The 17,641-nt window shown below is 39.2% G+C and overlaps 1 protein-coding gene across 3 annotated transcripts in view; it reads left to right on the top strand.

Annotated features, from left to right (window-relative positions):
- Nucleotides 1–3,358: 3,358 nt before the first annotated feature.
- FBXO25 (F-box protein 25) overlaps nucleotides 3,359–17,641 on the top strand; it is a 28,096-nt gene continuing 13,813 nt past the window's right edge. Inside the window, exons 1-4 of one of the 3 annotated variants that reach the window (XM_061357623.1) lie at nucleotides 3,359–3,542; nucleotides 10,429–10,529; nucleotides 11,639–11,688; nucleotides 13,397–13,489. In XM_061357623.1, coding sequence (XP_061213607.1) covers nucleotides 3,406–3,542; nucleotides 10,429–10,529; nucleotides 11,639–11,688; nucleotides 13,397–13,489 — 381 coding nt within the window. In that variant the 5' untranslated portion in view covers nucleotides 3,359–3,405. Of the gene's footprint in view, nucleotides 3,543–10,288; nucleotides 10,530–11,638; nucleotides 11,689–13,396; nucleotides 13,490–17,641 lie in introns of those variants that run through there. The other 2 variants (XM_061357624.1, XM_061357621.1) reach the window with 2 other exon arrangements.

Here is a 17,641-nt window from a genome sequence, read left to right as displayed (position 1 = left end):
TAGCATTAAATAAAATGTAACAGAGAAGGTCCAGATGAGGACTGTGGCACCAGAATAGAAAAAAGCACATAGAATTTTATGAAGAATGTCTGAAACAGAATGCTGTCAATCGCTATTAAATTACTCAAGAATTGCTTGAGCTGCTTAGGTTGATTAGAATAGTGTTAAAAAGTTTCCTCGTTTCCTCTTCAAAGTTTCAAGTTTCTATTATGTTAATATTTCACATCAGCAGAAAATAACACATTCTCTTTTACACATTTTTAACATAGACACGTGCTACACATAAAAAAAAAAAAAAAGTTTAAAAAGAACTGTCAGTCTTCTTGGAACCTAAATACCCCAGATGATTTTTTTATAGGTAGGAGCTTGGACTCTCAAGATTGCAACTCTTCTTTCCATGGGAAATATGTCTAAATGTGGTCATTTGAAAATGTATCAGCTTTTGTTAAAAAAAAAAAAGAAACAAAACAAACAAATAAAAAAAACCCCTCACTAAATATAAAACAGCAAAAATACTGTTAAAGAATACAGAGATCTTAAATTACACTTGCCATAGAGAAGATGGCTTCACACTAACTATGGGCAACAATCACTTTACATCTGTTTGTTGATTAGCACAGGATTTCTAGAGGTTTGGATTGAAACCACATGCGCACAAAGTCTTATAATAAATGGTTGGGTACTAAAAAACAACACAAATAAAATCCTCCCTGTTGCAGATCCCTTTATGTATAACTGATATAAACATGATGAGAGGTAAAGTCCTGTAACAGCTGGGTATGAGCAGCAGTGAATATTCACGGAGGAGAGCTCTCAACTGTTAATGTACCTCAGTTATTGATGACTTTACTAATTTAGCGGCACAGGTCAAACAAGGGGCCACAGGGTCCACAAGCCCCGCTCGCCCCGCCCCACTCCGACCAAAACATTGACACGTGCGCCTCGCTCCCCCCGTCACGTGACGTGCCCGGCTGATGACGCCAGCGCGTCCCTTCCGCCAATGGCGTAGGGCGCTGCCGGGTAGCAACAAACGCGGCAGCCGACAGCCAATCAGCGTGGTGTGGGGCGGGCCGAGCGCAGCCCTATGTTACTTCCGTCAATAGCGGCAGTGCCGTGGGGAGGGGTAGTGCTGTTGTGTTAAGGTGAGGCCGGGCGGGGGCCGGTATGGCTGGGGCGGTGGGGTCAGCGGTGAGCGACACGGCGTGCGAGCGGGGCGGTGGCACCGTGTGTGTGAGGCCCGGGGGTTAGGGCTGAGCGTGGGCACGGCCTGACGGGTTTGGGACTCGGTCTGAGAGATGTGTGCAGCTGGAGTCGTGTGGGACAAGGTGTTAGGGTCAGGGCGGGCGAACGGGTTTTGGAAGGAGCTGGGGCTAGGAGTGAGGAGCAGTACGAGCGGATGGAGGTGTTTGGAGCCTGCCTGGAGGAGTAGAGTGGTGGCAGTATCTATAGGCTGCATGGGAACAGGAGCAAACATGGCTTCACTAAGGGCAAGTTGAACTTGTCAAATTTGGTGGCTTCCTACAGTGGTGTTACAGCATTGGTGGATAAGGGAAGAGCCACTGATGTAATCTACTTGGATTTTTGCAAGGTGTTTGATACTGTCCTGCACAACATCCTTGTCTCTAAACTGGGAGCCACGGATTTGACAGAGGGATGACTTGGTGGATAAGGAGCTGGCTGGATGGTTGCACTCAAAAGAACTGTGGTCAGCAGCTTGATGTCCAAGTGGAGACCAGTAACGACTGGTGTTCCCCAGGGATTGGTACTGGGACTGGTGCTGTTTAATGTCTTTGTCAGGGACTGTCCCGGATTCAGCTGCAACAGTTATTTTTCTCATTTTAGCAGCTGATGCAGTGCTGTGTTTTGGCTTTAGCCTGAGAACAATGCTGATAGCACACCAGTGTTTTAGTTGTTGCTGAGTAATGCGTACTCCAATCAATGACTTTTCAGTCTCATGCTCTGCCAGTGAGGAGGGGCGCAGGAAAACCAGGAGGAAGCAGAGACAGGATACCTGATCCAAACTGTCCAAAGGGGTATTTCATACCACAGCATGTTATGCCCAGTATATAAACTGGGGGGGAGTTACCTGGCAGGCCTAGATTGCTGCTTGGGTTGGGCTGGTATCAGTTGGCAAGTGACGAGCAATTGCATTGTGCATCACTTGTGTTTATTGTTGGGTTTTTTCCCTTTTTAGTTTTATATTATCTCCCTTTGTTATTTCCCTTATTATTATTATTGGTGGTAGCAGCAGTGATTTGTGTTATACCTTAGTTACTGGAGTGTTCTTATCTCAACCTGTGGGAGTTACATTCTTTCAGTTCTCCTCCACATCCTGCTGGGAACAGAGGGGAAAACGGAGGGAAGTGAGTGAGCAATTGTGTGGTTCTGAGTTACAAGCTGGGCTTAAACCATGACAGGGGCATGGACAATGGGATTGAGTGCACCCTCAGGAATTTTGCTGATGACACCAAGCTGCGTGGCTCGGTTGATACACTGGAGGGAATGAATGCTATCCAGGGGGACCTTGGCACACTTGTGAGGTGGGCTGATGCCAACCTCATGAGGTTCGACAAGGTCCTGCACCTCAGTTGTGGTAATCCCAGGCATAGCTACAGGTTGGGTGGAAAATGGGTTGAGAGCAGCCCTGAAGAGAAGGATTTGGGGGTATTGGTTGATGAAAAAATGAACGTGAGCTGGCTTCAGTGTGTGCTTGCAGCCCAGAAAGCCAACTGTATCCTGGGCTGCATCAAAAGGAGTGTGGCCAGCAGGTCAAAGGAGGTGATCCTGCCCCTCTACTCTGCTCTCTTGAGACCTCACTTGGAGTATTGTGTGTAATTCTGGGGAGAGGTGTTCCAGCGTTCTGATTGCCTCTGTGGCCTCTCCTGTGAAAAGAGACCCGGAGAGTTGGGGTTGTTCAGCCTGGAGAAGGCTCTGGGCACACCGTAGTACCTAAATGGGGCTTACAGGAAATCTGGAGAGGGACTTCTTACAAGAACATGTACTGACAAGACAAAAGGGAATGACAGAGGGTAGGTTTAGCTTGGATATTAGGAAGAAGCTCTTTCCTGTGAGGGTGGTGAGGTGATGAACAAGTTTCCCAGAGAAGCTGTGGTCTGGCCTGCCCTGCCCCTGGAAGTGTTCAAGGCCAGGTTTGATGGGGTTATGACCACTCTGGCCTAGTGGAAGGTGTCTCCACCCATGACAGCAGGGGGTGGGACTAGATGATCTTAAGGGCCCTCCCAAGCCAAACCATTTTATGATTGTACAGAGAACTTTCTTTCCTCAAGGTAATTTTTTTATATATGGTTAAAGAGAAAATTAAAACATCCACAGAAGTTTTACAGTTTCTGTATAATTGCATACACAATACAATACACAAATAATCTTGCTGTTTCTACAGAAACCATGCCATTTCTGGGGCAAGACTGGAGATCCCCTGGATGGAGATGGATTAAAACAGAAGACGGATGGAAACGATGTGAACCCTTCAGTCCTGCACTTGAGGATGGGAATAATCAGTTGAAGGATATCAGTCACACTGTGTAAGTTTGTGGGGGTTTTTTTCTTAAAAAAAATAATATTCTGCATGAGTTAATAGCAGGTGGGAAGACAAAGATTGACTTAATTTCAGGCTGCAAATGTTTGTGGTAGATGATATCATCTGCATATGCTAGACATATACAAATGCAGCCATGTGTTTTGTTTAGTTAGACAGACAGGAGGCCCCTATGGAGATTGTCTGCCTCTTGTAGCTGCTTTGTAAGTTGCTTATTTTAGGCAGATGGATCCTGTCTTATATTGTATGTCCTTAAAAAAAACAAACAAAAAAATAAAATAAACCCTGTCAAGTATTACTTAAAGCTAAGTGATACTTACAAATTGCAAGTGCAACAGGCATATTGAAATGCTACCTGGAAATGAATGAAGACTTTCTGTTGACTGGGTGTTGGATTAGGACTGTTTGTTTAAAGCAGTCCAAAATACACAGTAATCGTAATTTTAAGGTAATTCTCTTAACACAAGATATGACTGTGTATGCTGATGTAGAACAGGTGAGAAAGATACTACTTAAATAATGTAACACTTGTGGCAGATGCCCACAGAGTGGTGTGTTTTTGTGATTGTAAGTAGCTCTGTCCCAACAAACTTCTACTTGATTTCTCCATGAAGAAGTAACTCTCAAGGTAGCATTCTTGGTCTTAAACTCCAGTGTAATGTGCTCACAGTGAGGAGAGGGAACTTTCAGTGTTTTGTTAGTCCAGTAAATGATACAGTAACTGATCTGATTCATAGCAAGTTACTGGCAGACTAGGACTTGCTGTAGTTGTACACCTGTGTTCTAAATTTGTGTTATAAACTTCAAGAGGGTTATCAAGCAGTGAAGAATTATGAATCTTTTCTTGAGCTATTGTTAATGCTTTTTTTTTTCTTTGTCGATCTTACTTCGGCTTTTTCTATACAGTCTAGCCACTCTGGATACAAAAAACTATTGTCTAGATGAGTGTTTAGTAAGCCTCTGACACAAAAGTGGCCTTAAATACACCTGAAAAAAAAAACATTTTCTTTCCTCTTTCGTATATCTTTAATAATATAGTTGGCAAATGAACGGAAATCTAATTTAGCTTTCATAGCCATTTGCAGTTACTAAGTAAGTCTTGTAGGTTGCTTCAATTAATATTTGTTTTGCAATTTGATGTAAGTGATCAGTGTCTTTATGGGTAACATTAACACCTTTGCTCTTCTGATAATAAATAAATACATTTATATGTTTTCAGAGATCAAAATGAGGTATTTTTATTGCTTCTTCAAGCAAGAATTCTAGATTATCCCCCCCTAGACTTGAAAGAACTTGCTAGAAACAGTTTTAAATTAACTCCTTTTTGGGGGGGAGGGAAGATGAACATTAGAGTTCAGGACTGAAGTAGGTACATTAGTTTGAAGGGACTCGGGGGGTGGGGGTGGGGAAGCTTTCATGATTTGAGTTTCTTAGTCTAGTTTGCTAATTTGCCAGAATTTCAGACTCTGGGACCAACCTAGTGTGCAGCAGATGCCCTCATCTGTAGCAGTTCCTCATCTTCATCTTACCCACTGCTTACTTAGTGAAGCCAAACCACACCATTGTCTTTAGCCCTGTTTTAAATTTTATGCTGCTTATGTCTATTCAGTTAAAAATGTATATCATCCGAACTGAGACTACAGAATTTGAACTGGGAGTAATTTCGCTACCACTTGAACTTCGTATCTATGACTACAAGTTGAACTTCATATCTGTGACTTGAACTTTGGATCTATAAGTTAACCTTTGCTGCTAAACAGCAATTAATGTTTATTTGCACAATATTATAGAACCCTTTAGGGTGGAAAGGCCATCGGGCTATCATCTGGTCTAAGCACAAAGGCGCACCAGTTAAGGTTGGATTGTATAAGGCCTTTCCCTGTTGATCTTCATGCATTTCAAAAACTGGAAATCCCTCTGGATTCCTGTTCTAAGTTCCATTACCTTCACTGTGATTTTTTGTTTGTTTGTTTGTTATTGTGCTGTCCCCACGCCCCAATCTCAAAATAATTTCTTACCACGCACTGTGTCCATTACCACTTGGCTTATTACTGCCCACGTCCTCTAACCTTAATGTCTAGCCCTATCTTATTCATACCCTTATGTTAGATATTGACAGTGATCAGATTTCCTCTTCACCACCACCTCAACATTGAACAAGCTCTGTTCTTACCCTCGTGTGTCATGTGCTCCAGTACTCAATCACCTTGATAACTCCCCACTTGACTTATTCCAGTATGACAATGATTTATTGTATCCTTGAGCCACAAACTAGGCACAGTACTCCAGATGAAGTTTCTCATGTCAGATGAAGGAGGGTGATTCCTTCTTTCAGTCTGCAGGGTACACTTTTGTTAACTCGAGCTAGGGTGCAGTTGGCCTTTTACAACACAAGGGCACACTGCTGACTTGTGTTCAGCTTGTTATACACAAGACCCTTGGCTCCTTTTCTGCAAAACTGCTTCCTATCCAGTCTATAGCCAGCGTATATCTAGGCATGGGTTTCTTCTGTCCTATGTGTGGGGCTCTGTATTGAGTGTACTGTGTCTTGCTGGCTTGTTCTGTATACCATTTTAAGCTATTTGGAAACAGTTATCTGTGTATATTGGATAGACAGCTCAGTTTAGGGTATCTGTTAACATGATGTAGCACTGAGTAAGAATGAGGCTTGATAAAATTCTTCCTTCCTTGTGAAAGAAACATAATAAACAATACATAAATACTTACTTGTCTCTTCCTAAACAGCCCTGTGCAGAGGGATCATGGTGTAAGCTAGTCTGGCTGTCCTAACCAATTAATAAATAATATTTTTCATCAAAATATTCTGTAGGATCATTGCTAAAGGTAGTGCTTGTGTATTTCATTCTAGGAAGCAGTTATGGCTGTTTTCCTTTAAAAAGAAATAAACTCAAGATATGTTGTTGGCTGAAACACTCTTTACTTTTACTTCTGTTGTCTCTTGTGAGAGAAAATATAGCTAGTTAGTTACTTGCCAGACTTTCTTTTATCCATCACAAATACTTTCTCTTCAGAAATTAAGAAGGTTGTATCACCAACAGATTCACAGACTAACCTTCAAGATGTAAATAACTTGCTTGAAAAATGTTTCTTTTAAAATAGAAATTTTTACCCTGTTATCTTAGTTATCCAGTGATGTGATGAATCCATTTCATGAATTAATTAAAAAGGGCGTGGATCCAGTGATAACAATGCTTGAACAAACAATCACTTGTGCAGGGGCAATTCAAATAATTTGAAATAATGCTGCAATATTTGCACTTTAAATTAGTTCAATTTATGGAAATTGAGGTCGGAAAAAGGGGACCCTCAGTTCTGCAGTTCTTGTTTGGATAATTAATGGTATGTAACAAGTGGAGAGTGCCTTGCATTCAAGGTATGCAGGAGCTGAAAATGTGGTTGAGGCAGTGCTCACTTAAGTTCTATGGGTATGACTACCTGCAATTTGTACCTATAAATTCTAGCACACATATTTATTTCCAGTGCCATGGCACTGAGTCCTTTAAGCTTGGTGGGGGAGAGAGAACAGCACTGCTTTACAGAATTATATATAAATAGTTCTCAGTAGCCTGCAACTTAGGAGTAAAGCAGTGTTACACTTTCTTTTAAGGTAAAAGAAGGCAAGAACCATACTATTTTGGTTCTACAAAAATCTATGACTAGATTTTCATGATGGTGATAGTCCTCTTTTTGTGTGTTGGGCTCATATGAGCTACTTGGACTGGCAGGGTGGTAATTTAAGCCTGGTGTCTGTTGTCCAGTTCTGTGAGACACAGTGTTCACAAAAGCGGTTTTGGCACTGGAAATAAGTCCTTAAATTTGAATCCAGTTTTAGATAATTTTGGCATTTAACAAATATTTTGTAAGGTTACTTGGTGCAGCTCAGGATTTTCTATGGGTCAAGCTGTAAATGGCTTTCAGTCTCTTCTAAAACACTCAGTGTGCTCCTGTAGGTAATTGCATGACTTGAGAGCATTCCTTTGCTGAGAAAAGCAGCAATAACTCGTAACAATTGGAAGGTCAGATAGCCCTGTATAGTTTTCCAGCATTTTAAGTGTCATACCAAGAGGTTAAATACTGCTATGAAATTACTTTTTTGAAAAAGCCAGAGGTCTTGGATGCCTTATGTAGGCTACTGTAGTCCTAAGGACACCAGGGACTTTGCTTTTGTAAGCTTTAGAGTAATTTCTTAAGTGCATTTTCAAGACAAGAAAGTGAGAATAGCTGTGAATTGGCAGTATTAAAGATGTATAAAAATCTTTCCAGGTGCGCTCGGATGTCATGTGTGGTATTATGGTAAAAACATTAAATTAAGGCTTCTGTTATACCATATGGCAGGTGCAGCACTTGATTCGGTTTCTTGTAGCTTAGCTTGGTGTTAAGGGGTTGCTTTTGGAAGTGGTGGAGCAGCTATGTTACTTATCAAGCAGCTTTCAAGGTTTCTGAAAGGAAAGCTAACAGATTCTGGGGATGTATCTGTATTTCTGTCCCGTTCTTCTGATGCCTATGGCACCCTTCTTTTCATGGTAAGAGACTCAAAATTAGTTGAGAAGAATGATGATGGTTACAGATAAGTAGGGAAAGACTCTTCACGTAAGGTGGGACAGAACATGAAGGAAGGCCTTGTGTGAGCAGATCCTCAGAGGGAACAGTTAAATTCATCTTTAAAGTGACATGAAGAATTCCAGGAATGTCACAGGTGAATTTGAATGTCAGCAGAGGTGTTTAAAATAGCCCTCTTCATCCTTGAAATTCCTTCTATTAATTGACTGTCCTTAAACTGCCTTTTTTATTTGATGCTTGAGGAAGTGGATATTATTGGGGGTGGGGAGAGGAGCTTTAAGTCACTTCAGGAATGTTACTGGTCTGATTTGCTTTCTAGGGACACTTCCTTTCCTCTCTGGGAACAAAAGAAGGAATCCTGCCAGAGCAACCTTCCTCTTGTAATGCAGGCTTTCAGGAGTGCTGCCTCCCCCACTCTCCCCATTGCACTCTGTCAGTGTGCATGGGTGTTTCTGTTCTCCCTGAATTGTATTGCAGAAGATCAGGCCATAGCTCTCCACTCTTTTCTGTTGTTAGGATGATAAAACTATTTGGGCTTTGGGCTCTATTTCTGATTCTGCACAACTTCTCAGATTCGGCAGTAACTTATCACATAACATGGTGATTCAGTCAATATGCAAAAACATAATAAAATTAATCATTTTAGTGAGCTTTAAAAGAGAATTAATTTGTGATAGCTTTGGAAAAATCCTAATGAATTGGACTGTTGTGTAATCAAAGTAACTTGTCAGTGTTGATAGACAGCTTTTGTCAGTTGCCGGTTCCTTCAAACTTTTGCTGTTTGACCGGATACAATGTTTGTCAGTGTTGCATAGAATAATGAAGTCTTTGAGTCATTATCCTCTGCTTTAAAAATGGTAGGACATGAGCTAAGGCCCTCACTTTGTGTTGAGGTCTGTCTGGATGCAGAGGTATGTTAGCTTCTTTCCAAGGGTTTAAACTGAAGACAAAACCAATTTTCTATTTCTGAATCTTCTTAACTTGTGTATTTTTGAGTTGATAGCATTTACTGATTAGAGCAATGAAGAAAACCAAGGCTTTTTTACAGTGTTGTTTAGTCATCCTCTTTAGCAGATGGTTCAAGCCTTAAAATTTTAATTGTAAAGCTAGTAGCACAGGCTAATAGAATTTGATTTTTTTGCCACTTAATGCCCAAATACAAGTTATTTCAGAATGAACTGATGTCCTTCAGTTTTAGTGTTTAGCTGTGTGAAATTTGAAGTTCTAACTAACATTGATAAGTAGATTCATCTGACAAATTCAGGTTAAAAAAATAGTAATGAATGGGAGGAGTTTTGTATATAACCTTCTGATCAAGGAATAATAATGGCGAAATGCAATAGTCCTACAGTACCTCAAACTTCACTACTTCATATCCTTAGTTATATTGGTTATCTGTGCAAGAGGGACCTTCATAGGAAATATCTTTCTTCTCAGTGCTAGAAAAATGAGCACCCATTCTTATCTATATTGCTGGTCCTTCTAATTATCTGAAAAAATGGAAAGCAGAACTTTGTGAAACTGCAGACTTTATGTAGCACAGACAGCTTTTAAGTATATATGGATTTTGGAAAGGGTAGTTTATCCAGTGAAACCTTTTTAATAGTTTCTTTGTGTGTTTGTGTGTGTGTATATATACACTATCTATATAATTATTCAGTATAGTCCTCAGTGTTAGGTTTCATAGTTACCTGTCAGTGGCATGAGTAAGAGTCTGACATCTACATTACATACAGTGTTGTGATTTAGGCATTTGTTAAAAGAAAGACTTTCTTTGCCCCCAGGTTGACAGTAGTAAGAGAGATGTCTGTCTTTGCTGGCTTTCTGCCTGTGCAAGGATGTGCAATAATTCTGTGTTGACTTTTACCTGTGTGCACAGTTTTTCAAGGCTTGGTGCCTTTCACATAATGAATTTTTGTACACCAGACCTTCGCAGACAGGCAATTATCCACTTAGTACTGTCTCCTTAGCAGTCCTTCCTAAATGTCTGCAATGACTTGTTAAGGTACTCATTAGGAAGATACTGTTGTGTATTTAATAATTTTGACACAAAATTCAACCCCACTGGGAAGAAAAGAAGACAGCTTCTCTTAAGATATGTGTTCCTATAGACCACCAAGTAGGAAGACAGCTTCTCTTAAGATACGTGTTGCTATTGACCACCAAGTAGGACATCACCATTAAAAATATAACTTTTATTCCAGCTGGCAGACTTTAATGCAGAGAATTATGAGCCATTTGCATCTTAAATATGTAATCACTGCTGTTTTAATTAGATGTGTTTATTTCAGCATCGTAACTGATGATGAGGATGAAGCAATATACAGTACTGAAGATTGTGAGTTTGCAGCCAAGAAAAGGAAAAAAGATCATTGTACGAATAACACACAATGTAAGGCTGGTTTTTCATTTATTTTAGGAGACTTCTGTAGGTTCAGCAAAACTGTATAATAGCCATTAACTTATATTCATCTATAGAGTAGCCTTCTATGTTTACTTCTGTATTGGGAACAAGTTCGGGTGTCAGAAGTGGTAAGTTAATTGAACTATGGCATTGATCGTCTGTTGTGTGTGGGTTTTTTTTGTTTGTTTTTTTGTCTGTTTTTTTTCCCAAAGGTAATTCATTTAAGAATAGTAATTCCTGAATAATAAATGTCTTCTGATACTAACCACTGTTTTGTGGACTAGTTTTAGATTAAATTATTCTGGATGCTTTTGGGAGCTTCTTACAAAAGCAGCTTTATAATTAGTGATGCAACTTCAGAATCAGTTAATAAATAAATGCGTTTTGTAGTAATACCTACAGCTCTTGGTAAAGACTTCATCAGTATTGAATTTCTGGAAGAAAAATTATCTCCATTATTTGTATATTCCCAAATTGTAACAGAGATGGTCTTGCAGAAAGCTGCAAGCTTCCCCAGGATTGTCTGAGCTTAAGGTGTTTCAAAAGATTCAAGTGGCTTATATTTAAGAGCATGCTTTCATTTGGTGCCATGCTAGAGTTCTGCAAGGTGGAGGTCTGCCTAGTTGCCTTTATTAGTCTTGTATAATTGACTTCCCTGCAGTATTCTGCAACTAGTTCAACCAAGTGAGTACAGAGCAGGCACCTTTACAGAAGAAAACAGATCAGAAGGGTAGAGTAGTCAGGGACAAAAAAGTTGTCTATTTCTGTACTTTACTGTGTTAAGTGCTAAGGAGCCTGTTAGGTTAAAAAAGATGAGGCATTTTGTAGGAGAAATTGACTGTTGTTGGTACACAGTTGACAGAAGTTGTGTTACATCTGCCAATTCTGTGCCAACTCTGATTTATAAAATTACTTAATTCTTTGAAGTATGTAACTTCTGAAAATTTGTTGTCATTCTCTTCAGCCTTTATAAACTTCCTGCGTTAAAGCTGTTTTACCTTCACTCTTGTCTTATGAACCATTTTATTGAGCATGGTCTGTTTTGTTCAACTTCTTTCTAAAGATGAAGCCTAAAACTGCTTATATTTCTATTTTAGGTTTTTATCGTGAAAAGTGGATCTATGTTCATAAAGAAAGCACCAGGGAGGTAAGTCCTACATGCAGTGGGTCAATTCCGACAGTCTTTGTGCTTCTCAGTCAACAAAATAGGGATGGTTACAATTAATCATGAATCCCTTCCAAGTATTTGTATGAATCCAAGAGCTTAGAGTAAAAAGTTAGAAGTTAAGTATCAGAATGAAAGGTAGCAAGGAATGAGCATACTTGAACAAAAGAAATTCAAAGCAACAATTCAAGCTTATCTGAAACTAATTTAGAGGGACTGAAATTTTCCTTACAGGTTATAATCTTTCTTGACTTTGAAATGGCTGTTTCACAACTAGGAAAGTTGTTTTTCAAAATGGATACTGAATTTTAGGGCAAAATGACAAGAGTAAGAAGGTCTTGATAAGAAACGTGTGAAACATGCCATGCGAGAGCACTGAAAGTAAAGAAAATCAAAGGAAGCTTGGGTATACCCCTGAAATGAAATAGGAGATGCTCTTTGAGTCATTTTGTCATAAAGCTACGTTGAGAAAGGTAGAGCTAAAGTTTCATAGAAATCTGCTTCCTGCTGTTCAAGGAAATGTACTTCATGTTACCGTGTTTAAGCCAAACTGTTCAGCCAGAGAACAGGCACAGATATTTAAATTTCAACATTACTTTTGTTTTCTGTAAGTTCTAATTCCTGCTGCTAGCCAGCCAAGTTGTGCATGTTGTAAGTATGCAGCATGCTTTGGTCTTGGGTGTATCAACTTGGATCAGCAAGCAGTGCAATCATGAATTCAGTCATTAACCAATAGGCAGCAATTAGTACCACTCTGCAGTGGGTAGTTAACTGTCTCCTGTTGCTGGATTTCATTGGCTTAAGTTGTACTGCTATCTTTTCATCACATAATTTACCGAGGAAGTCTGTGTAGGAATAAAGTTCAAATAATTATTTATCCCTCTCCTCCCCTGTGCTGATGAGCCATACTAGCGCACTGCCCTGCAAGTATCTCTTATCAGCAATTGTAGTTTTTTTTCTAGCCTCTTTCTATTCACTTCAAGTCACCCATGTGGCTTTGTAGCTCTAACTATACTTGGCTTATGTGACCCCATGTCATTTTAGGCTGCTACTACCACCAAAGTAGTTCCTCAACTCAAGCCTCTAAAACTCCATTTTCACCTTAAGTCATCTGTGCAGAAGTATCAAAAGAAAATGCAATTGCTCTTGGTACCTAAGACAAATTGTGCCTAAAGTTTTAGCACACAGAAAATAAATTCTGGATGTTGAGACCAGTTTTTATTTTTTTTTACCAGCCCCAGAAGCAAGTAGCTGTGTTCTTACCCTCAAATATGAGCATAAACTCAGCCAGTTAATGCTTACAGTTCTAAGCTCAGGCTGTTGTACAAACAACTCTCCCTTGTGCTGAGGCAAATGGGGAATGTGATAGCTGTGAAGAGAGTGACAGTGTGTGCCCATGCAATAGTAGAGTTCCAGGGCACTCAAATAGCAGTGGTTAGAGATTGCATGATTAGTGTGAATTTAAAGGCCTTGCTGTTGAGTAATAATGCCTACATGCCTGTTAGTACCAAACAGCATATCTGGTTTCATTTGTTCTACAAGAAACTAAATAAATCTTTAGTCTAGATCCATTGTATTTCCAGGGAACATGGTATACATAAGCATTAGTTGCATAGAAGAGTGCTTTATACAGTATTTTCTTCAATTTTATCTTTCTCTCTGTTTAAAGTGTGTTTATTCTTCCTCTCAGAGACATGGCTACTGCACTTTGGGAGAAGCTTTTAATCGCTTAGACTTTTCAAGTGCAATTCAGGACATCAGGAGGTTCAATTATGTGGTCAAAGTAAGCTCTTTATTTTATATGCCTATTTTTAAAATGCTTTTGCTGATGTGCCTTTGTGTATAAAATAAATAATTTTGCCATGAACAGTGGATTATTTGTGACTGTAATACCGTATTCATATGTAATTTATACTGATGACACAACTTCAAACTGAGCAATTTTTCTTTGGTGAAAATTCATTATATTGTTCTGTGAAAGCCTATAGCTTGAAGAGGATGGTGATGGACAGCATGATGTGTATTTACAGGGAAACACTGGTGGTAGTTTCTCTTGTTCATCAGTCTGTGTGGTGAGCTCTCTTTAAAGGCAAAATAATTCCTATACAACCCAAAATAGTAAAGCATAATTCATCTTAAATATATTTTACTACATTTTAAATGTGTTTAAAATAGCAATTTCCAGAAGAATCTTTGATTTGTAAATATTCTGCAGTTTGTTTCTTCTGAAGCTTCTTAACAGTCCTGCGATTCATGGGACACTTAAGCTAGGATGAGATATAGAAGCCTTTACCTTTCTTAATATCCCTTAAAGTTGAACCTCCACCCTTAATTTCCTCAATGTCTAACCAGTGACTCCTTGGAAGTACCTGTTGTGGGAGATACTGATCTTTCTCTAGCCCAAGTTTTTTGTCTTTAACTTGAGGCAATAAAGTGCTTTTTTCCAACTCTTAGAGAAGCTCAAAATGTGAGAAGTGTCAGGACTACAGTTCAGTTCAGCGGTAAGGCTGTTCACAAATTATGTAGTGACTGGAATGCATCCAGAACTTAAAGAGACAAATTAAATAAACATACCAAGAGAACACCCTTACCACTAGGTCGTAGAGTATTTGGAGAGAAAACACATTCTACCTATCCTTGTAAAGCTGAGACAGTGTATTCTACTTTCACAAAAACAAGAGATGTGGGACCATAGGAAACAAAGCAAAAAGCATTTGCTTCCAGGCCAGTGGGTAGGGTGCTTGCTTGTTTTATTCCCTTTGCAGTTTTGTTGGTTTTTTTTTTTCTTTTTTATATATATGTAGCATTGTGGTTTAGAACATTGCTTTGTTTAATGCTGTTTTGGGAGCAGAAACAAGAATCTTGATCTTTCCCAAGATCTTTCAGCCTCAAACAGTAGTAATTAAAGAAGGCACCTAAAGAAGGTGATTTGCATTATAACTTCAGTACCAAGTGTCAACTTTAGTGCCTCACTTGAATGGTGAATATGTAGAATGAATCCAGAACTAGAATTTTACGTGGTTTTGAGATGTTGCAGTACCTGAGCTGGGTTGCTCAAAAGATTTGGTGGGAACAAAGTGCAAAGTCTAACGTTGACCAGCCTATTGACAGGTTTCTCCTCTGTTCATTAGCCAGGCTTCAGATTGTTGAGAAAGGTGCAGTACTTTAAAATTCAGAAGTTTGGCTTTGTGATCCAGACCGTTCCTACAGTAATGGCAGATGTGAAGAAATGAGGATGGATTTAAAATAGCAGGCATGCTCCCAAAATCCTTTAAACATTTTAGCATTTATTTGCAAATTCTTAATTTTTTTTTGTTTTACAGTTACAAAAACTTAATTGTCTTTGCCTTGGCTCCTCTGAGGTGATGCAGGCCACCTGACAACAGATGTACAGAAATGATACATCTAAAACCTTAGAAGTTACTGAGCTGCTAAGAAATATGATCAACATGAATGACAGCTGCTGCTCATTCTGTAGCCATAGAACTTGTTGTCTTGAGAAACATTTGTGGTGTTGCTGTAACAAATTACAGCATCTGTAATCCAGTCCAATCTGTAGATGTCAGTAATATGTGAAGTTGCAGCAGATTTATAAAATTGTTCCTTAATCTGCTCTATCAGGTTTTAAGCCAGTTTGCAACTGAGAAGTAGGTCATCCCATGCCTGTCTGCTGTACATAAGTTCTCATTTACTTCCCTGAAGATTTTAGTGGTGGTGATGTTTTCTGTAGATCTCATTTAATGCAGTGCAGCAGTTCCTGTAGCTTTTCCTCTGTTATTCTTAGCTATACATAAACACGATGATGATTACTTCTATGTGTGTTCTGCTTGTTTCATTTAAGATAGCAAGATATAAATAAATAATAAAAAAGAAGACTTCTTTTAATAAAATAATAATAAAAAAAATCTTCTTAAAAATAATAAAAAGAAGACTTCTTTTAAATACCAAGCCCTATTGGATAGCATTTCTTTGATCCCAGACCACAGAGATGATCCATTTTGATTCTCTAAGTATTATTAAATTATTAGTAAAAGTTAAATAGATGTCTGCCCAGTACCCTTTTAAGGTGGGATGTGGGGGAAGGAGGTGGGATCCGCTGTTTTCCTATACTTGTTTGTGCTGTAATACAGAATCATAGAATGGTTGGGGTTGGAATGGACACCACCTAGTTCCAACCACGCTGCTGTGGGCAGGGATGCCTCACACTAGATACAGTGATAATTTCTTACCTGTTAAATATCTGATACATTAAGTTTGATATGGATAGTCTTTTTAAAAGATGTTGCCATTTGAATAAACAGTTAATCCAATCAAAGTTAAACTCTCTAGTAGACAACATAAGCTGTGGCTATGCACTGTAAGACTGAACTCATGTCAGATGCTTGTACTCGTGCACCTGCTAAAATTGTCCGAATCCTGCCATATTAACATTCAGTGAAAAGGGACTCCTCATTAAAATGAGCCAGGTGAAATTTGTTTCTCTAATTTGAACTTCAGTCTGAGTCACATAACTGATTTTTTTAAATTAATCAAAAGAAATGTACGTACTTGCTTGAACTGGCAAACTGCCAGAGACCTTTATATGTGCTCCAAATTATTAATCAAACTAAAAGGCTTTGAAAATGCCAAGATAAAGGTCCCGATATCTAGTCTCAAAAACCATATAAATAGATTGCTTGTATTTATATACATCAGGAGAATTATTCCCTCATTTCATAGCACATAACGTTTTGTCAGGGAGCATGCAGAGAAGCCAGAAGGAATGTTATTAAATCAGGGAGAGAATGGGTGTATTCTCTCTCCTTCCAAAGGAAAATTAATGTTGAGTGTACTGTCAAAGCAGTGTTTTACAAATGAAGATACAAAATAATTTTTGGCAGGCTTTGTCCTTGTCTACCTCTGTGCCAGTAGTTGATGCTACAAAACACAGATCTGCAGGTTAGCATTTTGAGCACTCTGTAGGGGATGCTATTTTCTGCTCCCTGCTTTCCCTTTCTGATGTATTGAGAACACTTGTTCTGAACTCAGCATTATGAATAGCAATTGTAAAGCTCAGTGCCACACTTCTAAATAGTCCTTATCTGCTGCAAAACTGAATCTAAAATGTAAAAATCAAAGACATCTGAATGGAGCAAGGGCTGCCTCTAGTAGATAATAGCTTGAAAGTTGTGGTCGCTCCATCCCTGGCAGTGTTCAAGGCCAGTTTGGATGAAACTTTGAGCAACCTGGTCTAGTGGAAGGTGTCCCTGCCTATGGCAGGGGAGTTGAAACTAGATAATGTTTCCAACCCGAGCCAGCATTTAATTCTATGATTCACATGCAGCAAGAACTTAAGCTGTTCTGGTTACTTGCCCCTAGACCATTCCCACTGGTCTCACTGTTCTTCTGGTCACAGTGGTTTCAGAAAGAAATGTGTGGACAGCTGGGAGACCCTTATTATATAGTTAAGGGAACGTTATTAATACAGTATGTGTGCTGGTCGTTATTAGATTACTGTGGTTTCTTCTACCAGTGACCTGAATGTGTGAGTAATACAGAATTTTTTTCCCAGTTTAGATAAAATACATTTTGTATTTTACCTCTCCATTAGCAGAATGTAGTGGACTAAGTCCATCACACCTCAGTTTGACCAGTACAGTAGTTTTACCCTGAAGTTGAAGTCTGGTAGTTGGTATCTGTTCAGAGTGATGCTCCTAGCAACCGAGTCTGTCAGGGGGTTCAGGACCTACCCGCATCAAAGACCATATTTCCATTGTGAGCCTCTGTAACAAACTCCCTCCATTGTTTCATTATAGCTTATAAGGATCATACGTGTGGCACTGCATCACACATGTAAACAGTAGTATTTGTATTTGAACATTTTGAAAGTGTACATCTCTTCCCGAGTTGTTAATGGGCTGCCACTGGGAATGCCTAAAGCTTTCCATGTTTTTCT

Source organism: Neopsephotus bourkii, unplaced genomic scaffold (genome assembly GCF_033783945.1).
Source record: "Neopsephotus bourkii isolate Nb327-2 ecotype Australia unplaced genomic scaffold, CSIRO-AGI_Nbou_v1 NB_908, whole genome shotgun sequence".
NCBI classification, from domain to species: domain Eukaryota; kingdom Metazoa; phylum Chordata; class Aves; order Psittaciformes; family Psittacidae; genus Neopsephotus; species Neopsephotus bourkii.
This window is presented reverse-complemented; position numbering and strand designations above follow the sequence as displayed.